The 15,000-nt window shown below is 40.6% G+C and overlaps 1 protein-coding gene across 1 annotated transcript in view; it reads left to right on the top strand.

Moving 5' to 3' along the window:
* Positions 1–15,000, top strand: part of stxbp6 (syntaxin binding protein 6 (amisyn)) — a 52,719-nt gene that overhangs the window by 27,410 nt on the left and 10,309 nt on the right. The window contains exons 3-4 of the mRNA XM_056476917.1: positions 9,560–9,690; positions 10,101–10,266. Of these exons, the coding sequence (XP_056332892.1) occupies positions 9,560–9,690; positions 10,101–10,266 (297 nt within the window). The remainder of the gene's footprint in view (positions 1–9,559; positions 9,691–10,100; positions 10,267–15,000) is intronic.

The raw sequence follows: 15,000 nt of genomic DNA, 5'->3' as shown, positions 1-15,000 counted from the left end.
TTGCAAAAGCAAATGGACGAGCTCTTTTGTGCTGCCCACCTGAACGCACTCTCGTGTTTCTGGCTTTAATTATGGGCTGTGCTCCTCATGGGAAGTAAACTTGAGTTCACCTTCCTGTCCGAGCGCACTGCATACTGCATCCATCTGAAGATAAAACCAATGCTCTATTCACTATAAACAATAACAGGCGGTGCGGTGGCACAGTGGGTAGTGCTGTCACCTCACAGCAGGAAGGTCGCTGGTTTGAGCCTCGGATAGATCAGTTGGCATTTCTGAGTGGAGTTTGCATGTTCTCCCCATGTTGGCGTGGGTTTCCTCCGGGTGCTTCGGTTTCCCCCACAGTCCAAACACATGTGTTATAGGTGAATTGGGTAAGCTAAATTGTCCATAGTGAATGATTGTGTATGAGAGTTTCTCAGTGATGGGTTGTGGCTGGAAAGGCATTCGCTTTGTAAAACATATGCTGGATAAGTTGGCGGTTCATTCCGCTGTGGCGACCCCTGATGAATAAAGGGACTAAGCTGAAGGAAAATGAATGAATAAAAAACAGCATTTTATTCAATCATATCAGCTATTCCAATTTTCTATCTGCAGTTTCTGTCAGTGCAGCTTAATCATAAAGTCCACGTGAAGAGGAAGTTGCAGAGACTTTGAAGTGTATTGTAAAAAAATGATATGACAAAAAGCCAACACATCACATCTTTTACGTTACTTCAACTTATTTTAGTGAGTAAAAGCTATTTTTTTTAAGTTATACAATGTGTAGCTTAATATGTTTAGTCGGTTTGACGGATGTAAGTTGAGATGACTAGAAAAGATCAGTTGATTCAACATTTAGGGTGGTAAGAGTTTTTTACAGTGTATGTTGATGTGCTTCCAACTGAAACTGAATATTGAGTAGCGCAGTGTTTCCCAACCCTGTTCCTGGAGGCACACCAACAGTACACATTTTGGATGTCTCCCTTTTCCGACCCATTAACTTCAGGTGTTGGAGTCTCTTCTGATGTTCTGATAAGTTGATTCAGGTGTGTTTGATTAGGGAGAGATTGAAAATGTGTACTGTTGGTGTGCCTTCAGGAACAGGGTTGGGAAACACTGGAGTAGCGGACGAGGTACGGTGGCCGAGAGAGCTTAACGTGCTCTTAAAGTAGATCTTCATCCGTTTGACAGTATATGTGCTGCAAATCCTCACAATGCTTACACACAAAAGAAACGCACTGCCTTTTCTCACAGCGCAAACAATTAACAAAAACACGCTGCATTTTCACATAACACGAACAATTTACCAAATGTCTGCACTTTCTCACTTGCTAAAAAACAGAACCCTTACAGAAATGTTTCAAGGGGACCCTAAAATGTGACGGACGCAGCTATACTGTGACTATTGCTCAGTAAAGCTGTAGGTGATCTTTGAAAGGTGAGCTTTTTGTTTGTTTACTTTACCATCCTGATTCTCTTGTCGTTTGTATTTTACTAGCCTAAATAACCTAAGTAGCTGGGTCTGTCACATTTTTGTGTCCCCTTGAAACATTTCCTCTGTGTTCAAAGCTATTTGAAAGTGTTGAGAGAAAGTGCAGCGTGCTTTATTTGTTTGCATTGTGTGAAAATGTAGCGTGGTTTTTAAAAACGTGCAGTTTGTAGCACGTATGCTGTCAAACAGATGAAGCTCTTCTCAATTTGCTGCCGTTTTTTTGTTAATGCGCGTCTTTTCTTAAATTGCAGCACGTTAAGCTCTCTCAGCTACCAATGTGGGGCTTTCATTTAGCACATCATTCCCTCATAGCAAACTAAAGCTGCGGTCACACTCGAGTTTGAGCTTGCGAAATCCTGTCGTGCAGCACTGCGAAGAGGGGTGGGATTAAACAAGATGATTAGACATTTAAAAAGAGCCAGCGATTGCTCCTTATTTTAAATTTCTATCCAGAGAGGTTGTGTTTTGATCCTCGATTGGTCTCACGCAGTCAAGTGATGCGGTTTCGCAGGTCAGAGTTCACCAAGCTTGAACTTTGCACCGCAGCGAACTGCGAAACTTAACGCATGACCCTGCGTTTCCAGTCTGACGCATTCGCGTGCGTATAAATAGAAGTCAATGGGAGGAAAAGTCAAGTGTGAGCGCAGCTTAACGGTGAAAGGGGCGTGGCTAATATTATTGTCTTGAAGCGTCAACAGTGATCGACTCAGATTTGATTGAACATTACCAAAACCTTTTTTTTCAGTGGATTAACTGTAATCTAGACTTCAATAGATTAATCGTTCGCCTATAGAATAACAATCCGTGCTAGCAAAATTAGCATCAGCTAAGTTTCCATCCACCTATTTTTATGTGCATTTTTGATATGCGCATAGTAAACCGGTTGATGGAAACGGCATGATGCGCGTACGTTTTGAAAATGCGCAATTAAAACATATAAGCATAACTAAGTAGGGTAAACTTTTTATTCGTTTAAAAAACGATGCGTATAAACTACGATGGAAAGACTTTTACCGAACAAATCCCATTATGTGCATTAAAAAAGTCATGTGATTTTGTTATAAGAGATCATGTGATGATATAAATGTGTGTGAATGGACAAACCAGCAGGCTGAGCACACTGTAAACCATCTGAACTGTTGTTTTGGTCAATCTAAATCGCCTTACCGTTTAAGTATTAGTGTTATTATATTATTAATGACCTCCAGAACTGTCAAGAGCATCCGTCTCACGCCTTCAAACACCACCACATGTTCATTGTGTGTCAGCGTTTGTCTTCTGAGGTGCAAGTCAGTTATTAAATAAAGACTCCCACAGCTTCCCCTACCACAGCTAATTCTGTTTTTACTGTTGAAATTTGGCGCCAGTTAATCAGGAAGTGACGATTTTGTTCTCTTTGACTACTTGGATGGAAACGCTGCTTCATTCGCACGTCTTTTATGCGATATTACAGTCTTACACATACATTTAATTCGCATCTTTTGGATGGAAACATAGCGAATGCCAATTTTGATTCCACACAGACTCTATAAACAAACAATAATCAATAAACTGAAGCGCAAACAATCTGAAACTTCGAATGTGGATTATTTCTCTGTAGCCCTGTAGAGAAACGAGATGGAGATGAGTCTGAGAGCGTAATTTAGGGTCTGTTTTTAAAACGTTCTCCCTCTAGTTGGCTGTGGCGGTCCGTGAGATCAGTTGCTGTGCTGTTTAAATAGCCACGGATAATGTGTGTGTGTGCTGCGGGAGATGTTTATTAGTCTCCTCCGACAGCGCCTGCGGTCTAATGCTCGGGTTGGAGATCTTCCACACACTCATTTGTGCTGATCCATTTGGCCCGTCTGTTGGGTTCAGCAAAGAAACCAAACTATTAGGAGCTGCTATTCATCAGGCTGAGACTGAACTCTTGCTGAGCTCTGTAGTATATACAGTATATCCGTCTGCAAAACTAAAACTCATTTAACCATCAACTGCAGATTTTAGGTTCATGATTGTGAAGTCCTTCTTTCATTGATTATAATCAAACTTGATTCTGCTGAAACACTTTGATTGACATTCTCCCTTTGTGCGTGTCATTAGAGGGGGAAAGCCCCGCCCACTAGTGACTATCTCTCCCTCATTAGCATAGGACGTCAGTCTTGTTTTTGAATCTGCCACTATGCTGACGCACAGGCATTTGTAGCTCCGCCCTCTTCTGAAAAGAGCACAATCTCATTTGCATTTAAAGCGACAGTCACCAAAACGACACAACTAGGATCAGAGCCTGAAAGGGTCAGATTCAGAGAGTTTGTGGGGTATTTTAAGCTTAAACGTCACATACACACACACACACACACACACACACACACACACACACACACACTCACACACACTCAAGAGACACCAAAGGCTTGTTTTATATCATGTGAAAAGCAGCATAATACAGTGGGTATGGAAACTATTCAGGCCCACTTCAATTTATTTTCTTTATTATATTGCAGCCATTTGCAAAAATCATTCAAGCTCATTTTATCCTTATTAATGTAGACACAGCAGCCCATACTGACAGAAAAACACAGAATTGTTGACATTTTTGCAGATTTATTAGAAAAGAAAAACTGAAATATCACATGGTCCTAAGTATCAGACCCTTTGCTCAGTGTTTAGTAAAAGCCCCCTTTGATCGAATACAGTCTTTTGGGGGTTTGGGAATCATCTGCCATTCCTCCTTGCGGATATTCGCTAGTTCTGTCAGGTTGGATTGTAAACACTGGTGGACAGCCATTTTTAGGTCTCTCCATAGATGCTCACTTGAGTTTAAGTCAGGGCTCTGGCTGGGCCATTCTAGAACAGTCATGGAGTTGTTGTGAAGCCACTTCTTCATTATTGTATCTGTGTGCTTAGGGTCATTGGCTTGTTGGAAGGTAAACCTTCAGCCCAGTCTGAGGTCCTGAGCACTCTGGAGAAGGTTTTCATCCAGGATATCCTTGTACTTGGCCGCATTCACTTTTCCCTCGATTGCAACCAGTCGCCCTGTCCCTGCAGATGAAAAACACCCCCATGGCATGATGCTGCCACCACCATGTTTCGCTGTTGGGGCTGTATTGGACAGGTGATGAGCAGTGCCTGGTTTTCTCCACACACAGTCTCATCAGACCAGAGAATCTCATTTCTCAGCATCTTGGAGTCTTTCAGGTGTATTTTAAGCATACTCCATGTGGGTTTTCATGTGTTGGCTGCAGTGATGGTTGACTTTCTACAACTTTCTCTCATCTCCTAACTGTATCTCTTAAGCTCAGTCACAGCGATCTTTGGGTTCTTCTTTTACCTCTCTCACCAAGGCTCTTCTTCCCTGATAGCTTAGTTTGGCTCGACGGCCAGCTCTAGAAAGGGTTCTGGTCCTCTCAAACGTCTTCCAGAAAATAAGACCCCGTCACCCAGAGTCCCAGCATGTCCTTTCTGTTTCCATCCAGACCCACTGAAAAACACACACCCAGAACATCAGATCTCTGCATTCCCGGGCTACTGACCCACAGCTCTTCATAATAGAGCGCTCGGCTGGGGCCGTCACACGCCTACGGCTATCAAAGGAGTCCTGATTAATCTTAAAACACATTTGTGGAGTTGTCGATGGGAAAATCCACTGGAAGTTTACCATTTAACCCTCAAGCGTATTTCATATTTAATTTAACCATGTGGACACAATTGGTCTGAAGGTCTCAAGTGTGATCCCAGATTTTTATTTTAAGCAGATTTTGTATCATTGTCTTTGATTAGTATAAAATCTGTCAAACTTATTTATTCTTTCCTGAATTCTTTACATTGATTTATATTTTTAATATATTTTTATTTATTTATGAATTTAAAGGAACACTCCACCTTTTTCTTTTACTAGATTTCTTGCTCTTGTGGGGTCACTGACCTCGCCGAGATTCGAACCAGTGGCCTTCTTGCTGTGAGGCAACAATGCTTACCACTGAGCCACTGTACCGCCCGTCGACATTAAACAGTCTGTGTGAATACATTGACATTCACAGAAGTTGTTGGTTGATTTTAATTTCATTGGATTAGTACCAGCAAGGGTGCCAATAGGGGTGGGGTCCATTTTAGCTTAGCTCAGCATAATAAATTGAATCAGATTGGACCATTAGCATCTGAAAACAACCTATTCAAATGTACTGCGTAATATCACTCCGCCTGGTGTTGCTACGGTACAGCAGCAGAGTCTCTTGAGTATTACGCCATAATGAGAGCTTAGTTCCTAGCAAAATTGACCTAGAAAATGGTAATTTTTCATTTTCTGTCTTATTACACAATGTAACTACAGAAAAATCAGGCTTTAAATTTCAAAGGTTTAAAGGATAGTATTATTCTAGGATCCCATTTTTGATTAAAATAGTGATTTTTGATTATTTAGCAAATTGCTAATGATCTAATCTGATTCAATTTACTATGCTAAGCTAAGCTAAAGGTGACCACTCCAAAACAAGAAACACCCGATTGGATTTAAAAATAGTTTAACTTTAGGACATCAGTAAAATTAAGCCTCTAAAATTATTATTATTATTATTGTTGTTGTTGTTGTTGTTGTTATTATTATTATTATTATTATTATTTTTAAAGCTGCTTTCTTCAATGCTTTGAATGATTGTATTCCCCTTTCATTTCATATGGGTTGAATATTCTTTTTATTTATCGCTGACAAAAATGATGCTGTATTTATGTGCACATTCTCTGTAGCCGCAGTTATTACCCTTATAGCAGTAACCCAATCAAGTCCACTTGGAGGCCTGTATCGTGCGGTCAGGATTGTGTGTCCTGAAACGTGTCTGGGTCTGCAGTTGTATATTATTGTGACATTTTGAAGGGTAGGATAAGAGTCTTGCTCAGCCCAGGCTCATTGGAAATATGTGCCTCTGCCTTCAATTTGGCGTCATTGTGTCGCATGTTTCAGATGACAAATTCACTAGAGGGCGCTGTCTGCATTTTTGCAAATATAGAATATGTTACTCAGGCCCCATTTTAGTTTTAAAACGGATAACTTTTGCTACGCCTATGCCTTCCATCCCCACTAGCCTTCCCTAAACCCAACCAATAGTGTTTTCAGAAGCAGACGCAAGAGAAAAGTGCATTGTGACCACATACTGTAGCTTTACCTTGATTTTACATTGCTTTTATCTTTTTTTATGAAGGCGTGCTTTACCAGACTTAAACCCGAGCGTTCTAAAGTGAGCTATGAGCAAACTGAGCACGCCAGAAAAGTGTCCATATAGAGATAGTTACACACATACAGATTCATTACACGTCATAGACAGTGTTAAGTTGCTTCGTGGTGTTTATATGATGTTGTGCAGGAAAATAATCCTTTATTCATCAATAATAAATCCCTCTAAATGTCATTAGTGTGAAAAGAAACAAAAATTGTTGTTGTCATACTGCCCCCTAGTGTTCATTTCACCCACAAACTGCAGTTAAACATATGTTGAAGTACGTGTGTTGAGGTTTCACAACACTGTTAGGCTGAAGCATGTACCTCCAGTCAGCCTGTGTAGGGATTAGACGTGAGTTGTGTGAAAGCAGCAGTCTCTGGTTAATATTGAAGTGCAGTGTTTACAGCTTCCACCACACCCGCATCTGCTGGAGTGAGAAGATCCGGGCCGTAGCGGCTGCTGGAGGACTTTCCGATCCGCCGCTGTTTGTTCAGGTCTCTGTGTTCAACACTCCCTTTCCTCCCTCCATCTGCTGACGTCAGCTCTGATCCAGGACTCACAGTAGTTCAGGGCTGACAGGCCGAACAGAAATAGGGCTCAGGAAGAGAATTTAGCATATTCACAAAAGAGTCTCAGTTATAACTCGAGTAAGAAAATGGTTCGTTCAATTATTGTCAAGTTGTGTGTGGACTATTGTCTCTGATGTTGCGAAATTAAAAAGCTTTCCGTTGATGTTTGGTTTGTAAGGATTGAAAATATTTGGCTGAGATAAAACTATTTAAAAATCTGCTGTCTAAGAGTTCAAAACAACTCAAATATTGAGAATATCGCCTGTAAACTTGACCAAATTAGGTTACTAGCAATGCACAATACTAATCAAGACACTTGTGTATTAACAGTTGGAATTGACCATACACTGATAATAATGTTTATTAAGCTACAATGTAGGTTTAGGTGGCACATGATTCAGAAAATTAACACGAATGAATTACCTTTTACAATAGTTTCACATACAAAATATGTCCTTTTTTCCTCTATCATGATGTAAATCCACTTGAAACATTGGAGGGCTATTCGATTGCTGGACGATGAATGTTGCTAACAAAACTGGAGGAGGATTGATGAATGGATGATGGCAGAACAGAAATGAGACACTCTCTGCCCTAAAGGACTGATAGCCCCACCTTAAAGGACTGATAGCCCCTCCCTATAGGATTGATATCTCAGCCCTAAAGCACTAATAGCCCCACCCTAAATTACTGATATCTCCGTCCTAAAAGACTGATATCCGCACATTAAAGTAATATCTCCACCCTAAAGTACTGATAGCTCCGCCCTAAATGACTGATAGTCCTGCCTCATGACTGATTGCCCCTCCTTATAGGACTGATAGCTCCACCCTAAATGATGGATAGTCCTGCACTAAATGACTAATAGCCCCGCCCTAAAGTACTAATAGCTCAACTCTAAAAGACTGATAGCTCCACCCTAAATGACTGATAGTCCTGCCTCATGACTGATAGCCCCTCCTTATAGGACTGATAGCTCCACCCTAAATGATGGATAGTCCTGCACTAAATGACTAATAGCCCCGCCCTAAAGTACTGATAGCTCCGTCCTAATTGACTGATAGCCCCATCCTAAAGGTGCGGTCACACTTGACTTTTCCTTCCATAGACTTCCATTCATACGCACGCGAATGCGTCAGACCGGAAACGCGGGGTCATGCGTCGAGTTTCGCAGGTTGCTGCGGTGCAAAGTTCAAGCTTGGTGAACTCTGTCCTGCAAAATCGCATCATTTGACTGCGTGAGACCAATCGAGGATCAAAACATGACCTCTCTGGACAGAAATTTAAAGCATGGAACGATCGCTTGCTTTTTTTTAATGTCTAATCATCTTGTTTAATCCCGCCCCTTTTCGCAGCGCAGCACGGCAGAATTTCGCACACACAAAGCCCGGTGTGACCGTAGCTTTAATGACTGATAGCTCCACCCTAAAGGACTGATAGCCCCACCCTAAATCATTGATAGCCCCACCCTTAAGTACTAATAGCTTTGCCTAAGATGACTGATAGCCACACCCTAAATGACTAATAGCCTCGCTTTAAAGTACTGATAGCTCCGCCCTAATTGTCTGATAGTCCCATCCTAAATGACCGATAGCCCCACCCTAAAGGACTGATAGCCCCACCCTAAATGATTGATAGCCCCACGCTAAATGACTGATAGCCTCACCCTAAAGTACTGATAGCTCCGCCCTAAATGACTGATAACCCCACCCCAAAGTATTGATAGCTCCAGCATAAAGGACTGATAGCCCCACCCTAAATGACTGATAGTCTCGCCTTAAAGTATTGCTAGCCCCTCCCTAAAGGACTGATAGCCCCACACAAAAGTATTGATAGCCCCACCCTAAAGGACTGATAGCTCCACCCTAAATGATTGATAACTTCGAAGTGACTGATAGCCCCGCCCTAAAGTCTTGATAGCTCAAAAGGTTTTCTACCTCTCTGAAACTGACCCTTTAAGGCTATTTGGCGACTGTTGCTTTAAATGCAAATGAGATTGAGCTCTTTTCAGAAAAGTGCAGAGCTACAAATGCCTGTGTGTCAGCATAGTGGCAGATTCAAAAATGCTAATGAGGGAGAGACGGTGACTACTGGGCGGGGCTTTCCCCTCTGATGACACGTACAAAGGGAGAATGTCAATCAAAGTGTTTCTGCAGACTGTTTTGATCAAGTCTGATTACAAGTAATACAATTATTTAATTCTTATCATTAGCAACTGATTATATTCACACACTGCTGACACACAACTGTGTTCAAACCCCTTATAAAAGTGGTCTTTGCCTAAAAGGACCCCTTTAAACACTGGCCTGTTTCTCTTTCTGTTCCAGTCACCAATAAGAAGCCAGCACAGGTGTTCCTGACGAAGGTGAAGCAGTTCGAGGGCTCGTCATCGTTCATCAGGAGATCTCAGTGGAGCATCAGTCAACTCCGACAGGTCAACGGTGTGGACGCCATCAAAGTGAGTGTTTCACAAACACACTAATAATACACCGTTATAACACACACCAGTGCAGAAAACACACTCTCATTGAACAAACACACTAATAATACACAGTTATAACACACACCAGTGCACAAAACACACTCTTGTTGAACAAACACACCAATAATACACAGTTATAACACACACCAGTGCACAACACACACTCATTGAACAAACACACTAATAATACACAACTTTAACACACACCAGTGCACAACACACACTGATAATACACAACTATAACACATACCACTGCACAACACACACTCTCATTGAACAAACACACTAATGACACACAATTATATTACACAACAGTGCACAACACACACAATCATTGAACAAACGCACTAAAATTATGAGCTGCTCACACACACACTTGCGTTTAGGACTGCCCAGAGTTTGACCTGGTGTTTGACAGTGGGTCTGACCAGTGGACGGCGGGTTCAGCAGGAGAGAAGTGTGTGTTTGTGCAGATCCTCCATCACACGTGTCAGCGCTTCAGTCCTGAGAGAAAAGTAGAGTTCATCAACTGCCCCTCCAAACTACTAGGAGGTGAGAGACCTCTCTCTCTCACACACATGCACACGCACACACACAAACACGCGCACACACACACAAATCAGATGTTTTATTGATCATAATTAAATTGAGGTGGATTTAACATAAAACAATTAAATTGTCCCAAAACAGCTGAAGAATTGTGTTGATTCTGCTGATTTTTTTAGGTTTTTTTTTTTTTTTTTCAAATAATGTGTTTGAGTGTAAAGAAAAACAGAAAGAATTTAATAAAAAAATGAATGAATGAAAGGACAAATAAACAGAAAATAAACAGGAAGTTAGAAAGGAAGGAAACAGGAAATAAAGAATTTAATAAATGAATGAGTGAATGAAAGGACAAATAAACAGAAAAGGAACAAGAAGGAAACAGGTAAGAAAGAATTTGAATGAATGAATGAATGAATGAATGAATGAATGAATGAATGAATGAATGAATGAAAGGACAAATGAACAAAGGAAAAGGGAAGGAAACAGGTAAGAGAGAATTTGAATGAATGAATGAATGAATGAATAAAAGGACAAATGAACAAAGGAAAAAGGAAGGAAACAGGAAAGAAAGAATTGAATGAATGAGTGAATGAAAGGACAAATAAACAGAAAAAAGAAGGTCAGAAAACAGGAAATAAAGAATTTGAATGAATGAATGAATAAAAGGACAAATGAACAAAGAAAAAAGGTGGGAAACAGGAAAGAAAGAATTGAATGAATGAGTGAATGAATGAAAGGACAAATAAACAGAAAAAAGAAGGTCAGAAAACAGGAAATAATTGAATGAATGAATGAATGAATGAATGAAAGGACAAATAAACAGAAAAAAGAAGGTCAGAAAACAGGAAAGAATTGAATGAATGAATGAATGAAAGGACAAATAAAGAGAATAGAAACAAGAAGGAAAGAAAGACAGAAAGAATCAAATAAATGTATGAATGAATGAAAGGACAAATAAACAGAGAAGAAACAGGAAGGTAAGAGAGAAAGAAAAAATCAAATGAAGGAATGAAAGGACAAATAAACAGAGAAGAAACAGGAAGGTAAGAGAGACAGAAAGAATCAAATGAAGGAGTGAAGGGACAAATAAACAAAGGAAACAGGAAGGAAAGAATTGAATGAATGAAAGGAAAAATAAACAGAAGAAACAGGAAGGAAAGACAGAAGCAATCAAATGAATGAATGAGGGGACAAATAAACAAAGGAAACAGGAAGGAAACAGGAAAGAAAGAATTGTATGAATGAATGAATGAATGAATGAAAGGACAAATAAACAGAAGAAACAGGAAGGAAGGAAAGACAGAAAGAATTGAATGAATGAATGAATGAAAGGACAAGTAAACAAAAGAAACTCTAAAAAAAAATGAATGAATGAATGAATGAAAGGACAAAGAAACAGGAAGGAAAGAAAGAGAAAGAAGCAAATGAATGAATGAATAAAAGGACAAATAAACATAAAAAAACAGGAAATAAGGAAGAAAACAAGAAAGAACGCCAATACAACACATACAAGAAAATATATACAAAATAAAAAAATGAGGGATATGTATTTACTGTTGTTAAACTGTTTCTAGTTTATTTATGTGGGAATATCTTTCTGTTTTCATTTGATTTCCAGTTAAAGTGTTTGTATTATTTAGATTTTTTCAGCTAAATTAAAAAAAACATAAAGGATCAACAAAAAAAGTTCAAATAAATGTAAAAGGGAAACATACTTCATGAAAGAATTCCCCTACAGCGCATGTGTTTGGACTGGGGCCAACACGGGAGAACACGCAAACTCCACATAGAAATGCCAAATGACCCAGCTGGGACTCGAACCAGTGACCTTCTTACTGTGAGGCCACAGTGCTAAAAAACAGAAATAAAAACACGATTTATTAACTTGTTTTTTTTACACATTTTAAATTTATTTATTAACAGCTGTTCTAATTTTCCTAAGACTCATGAGGAAAACTCTTTGTAGGAAGTGCTTCACTGTGTGTCATCATTCCAGTCTTTCAGCAGTGAGTGTGTTCAGTTCTGCTAATGAAGGAAAGTTTCAGCTCTGTGTTGTGTATTTAAAGACATGATTAATGGAGGCTTTCTTTGACTTTAAATACCCCCCGACACGTCTCACAGCTTTATTTGTCCCCTGCTTGTTTTACTGAAGAGGTGCAACTATTCATTATCCAGCGTCTGCAACTACTCTGATCTCTAATCTCACTGAATATCACAATCTGTTTCTGTATTTTGACTCACTGATCATCATTATTGATTATTTAAGTTGTCTCATGCGTAAGCTATGATTAAGTACAGGTACGGAGAGTATTCAGACCCCCTTCAATATTTTACTCTGTTATATTGTAGCCATTTGCTAAAATCATTTCAGTTCATTTTTTCCTCAATGTACACACAGCACCCCATACTGACAGACATTTTTGCAGATTTATTAACACAGAAAAAATAAATATCATGGTCCTAAGTATCAGGCTGTGTTCAGACCAGATGTGGAACGCGCATATAAATCGCGCTATTCAAGCGTAAATAGACACGTGAACTTTTTGAGTTTACTTGCTTCATTCGAGCGCCAAAATCACTTCACAACAGACGTGAATTCGCGTGATGGGCAGGGCTTCTGTCTGCCCGGTAACTCTAGCTTCGTTGCTAAATGGCTAGCATGGTTTTTATTGAGAGAATAGCTGTGTTGATGTGCTTTAGGAAGACTGAAAAGCAGCGTTGATTCGTTTGGAGCAGTGTCTGAGTCCTCTAGATCCTTTCAGAGGTGCACCCAGCTCTGTGAGTTCATCAACTCCTCCAGAAACTATACCTGGATGTTGGAAGCTTTCAGCGGTGCTTCTGACTGAGCCGAGCCCAGTTTGATGAACTGTTGTTGGTGTAGGCAGGAGGATTTCCCCTGGGACACCAACAACAGGTGCTACATCATAACCACGCCCCTACAAGAGCAAGTTCCTGATTGGTTAACGCGGTGCGAATGTCTGCTGAAGGTCAGATTTTCGAACTTGAGTGATTCGCATGAAAAGTGCGTCATTCGCGGAAAACACTCAATACACGCCGCGTCATTTGCGTGTATCACGCTGCAGGATGTCTATTCGCATTTTTGCATTGACTTAACATGTAAATCACTCACGCTTGACGCTTCTTCCACGTCTGGTGTGAACGCAGCATCAGACTCTTTGCTGTGACTCTCATATATTTAACTCCGGTATTGTCCATTTCTTCTGATCATCCTTGAGATGGTTCTACACCTTCATTTGAGTCCAACTGTGTTTGATTAAACTGATTGGACTTGATTAGGAAAGCCACACACCTGTCTATATAAGACCCTCCAGCTCACAGCACATGTCAGAGCAAATGATAATCATGAGGTCAAAGGAACTGCCTGAAGAGCTCAGAGACAGTACTGTGGCAAGGCTCAGATCTGGCCAAGGTTACAAAAACATTTCTGCTGCACTTAAAGTTCCTAAGAGCACAGTGGCCTCTATAATCCTTCAATGGAAGATGTTTGGGATGACCAGAACCCTTACTAGAGCTGGCCGTCCAGCCAAACTGAGCTATCAGGGGAGAAAAGTTTTGGTGAGAGAGGTAAAGAAGAACCCAAAGATCGCTGTGGCTGAGCTTCAGAAATGCAATCGAGAGATGGGAGAAAGCTATAGAACAGGGGTCACCAATCTCGGTCCTGGAGGGCCGGTGACCCTGCAGGGTTTAGCTCCAACTTGCCTCAACACACCTGCCTGGATGTTTCAAGTACACCTAGTAAGACCTTGATTAGCTTGTTCAGGTGTGTTTGATTAGGGTTGGAGCTAAAATCTGCAGGACACCGGCCCTCCAGGAACAAGTTTGGTGACCTCTACTATAGAAAGTCAACCATCACTGCAGCCCTCCACCAGTCTGGGCTTTATAGCAGAGTGGCCCGACACATGAAAGACCACATGGAGTTTGCTAAAAAAAACACCTGAAGAACTCCAAGATGGTGAGAAATAAGATTCTTTTGTCTGATGAGACAACTTTTCTAAACTATATGTGTGGAGAAAACCAAGCACTGCTCATCACCTGTCCAATACAGTCCTTACAGTGAAGCATGGTGGTGGCAGCATCATTCTGTGGAGGGGTTTTTCAGCTGCAGGGACAGAACAACTGGTTGCAATCGAGGGAAAGATGAATGCGGCCAAGTTCAGGGATATCCTGGATGAAAACCTTCTCCAGAGTGCTCAGGACCTCAGACTGGGCTGAAGGTTTACCTTCCAACAAGCCAATGACCCCAAGCACACAGATACAATAATGAAGAAGTGGCTTCATGACAACTCCATGACTGTTCTAGAATGGCCCAGCCAGAGCCCTAACTTAAACCCAATTGAGCATCTCTGGAGAGACCTAAACCTAGACCTAGGATCTGCAAGGAAGAATAGTAGAGGATTCCTAAATCCAGGTGTGAAAAACTTGTTGCATCCTTACCAAAAAGTCTCATGGCTGTATTAGATCAAGAGTGCTTCTACTAAATACTAGGGTGTGAATACTTAGGACCATGTGATATTTCAGTCCTTTTTAAATAATCTGCAAAAATGTCAACAATTCTGTGTTTTTCGGTCAGTATGGGCTGCTGTGTGTACATTGAGGAAAAAAAATGAACTTTAAAGTTGTTTACAAATGCTGCAACATAATAAAGAGTGAAACATTTAAGGTCTGAATACTTTCCGTACCCACTACTGTGACCTAGTAGTGTGTGTTGTGCATGTAGTA

This window comes from Danio aesculapii, chromosome 17 (genome assembly GCF_903798145.1).
Source record: "Danio aesculapii chromosome 17, fDanAes4.1, whole genome shotgun sequence".
Lineage (NCBI taxonomy): Eukaryota > Metazoa > Chordata > Actinopteri > Cypriniformes > Danionidae > Danio > Danio aesculapii.
The sequence above is the reverse complement of the archived record's forward strand: the minus strand, read 5'-3'. Positions and strand labels throughout refer to the sequence as shown.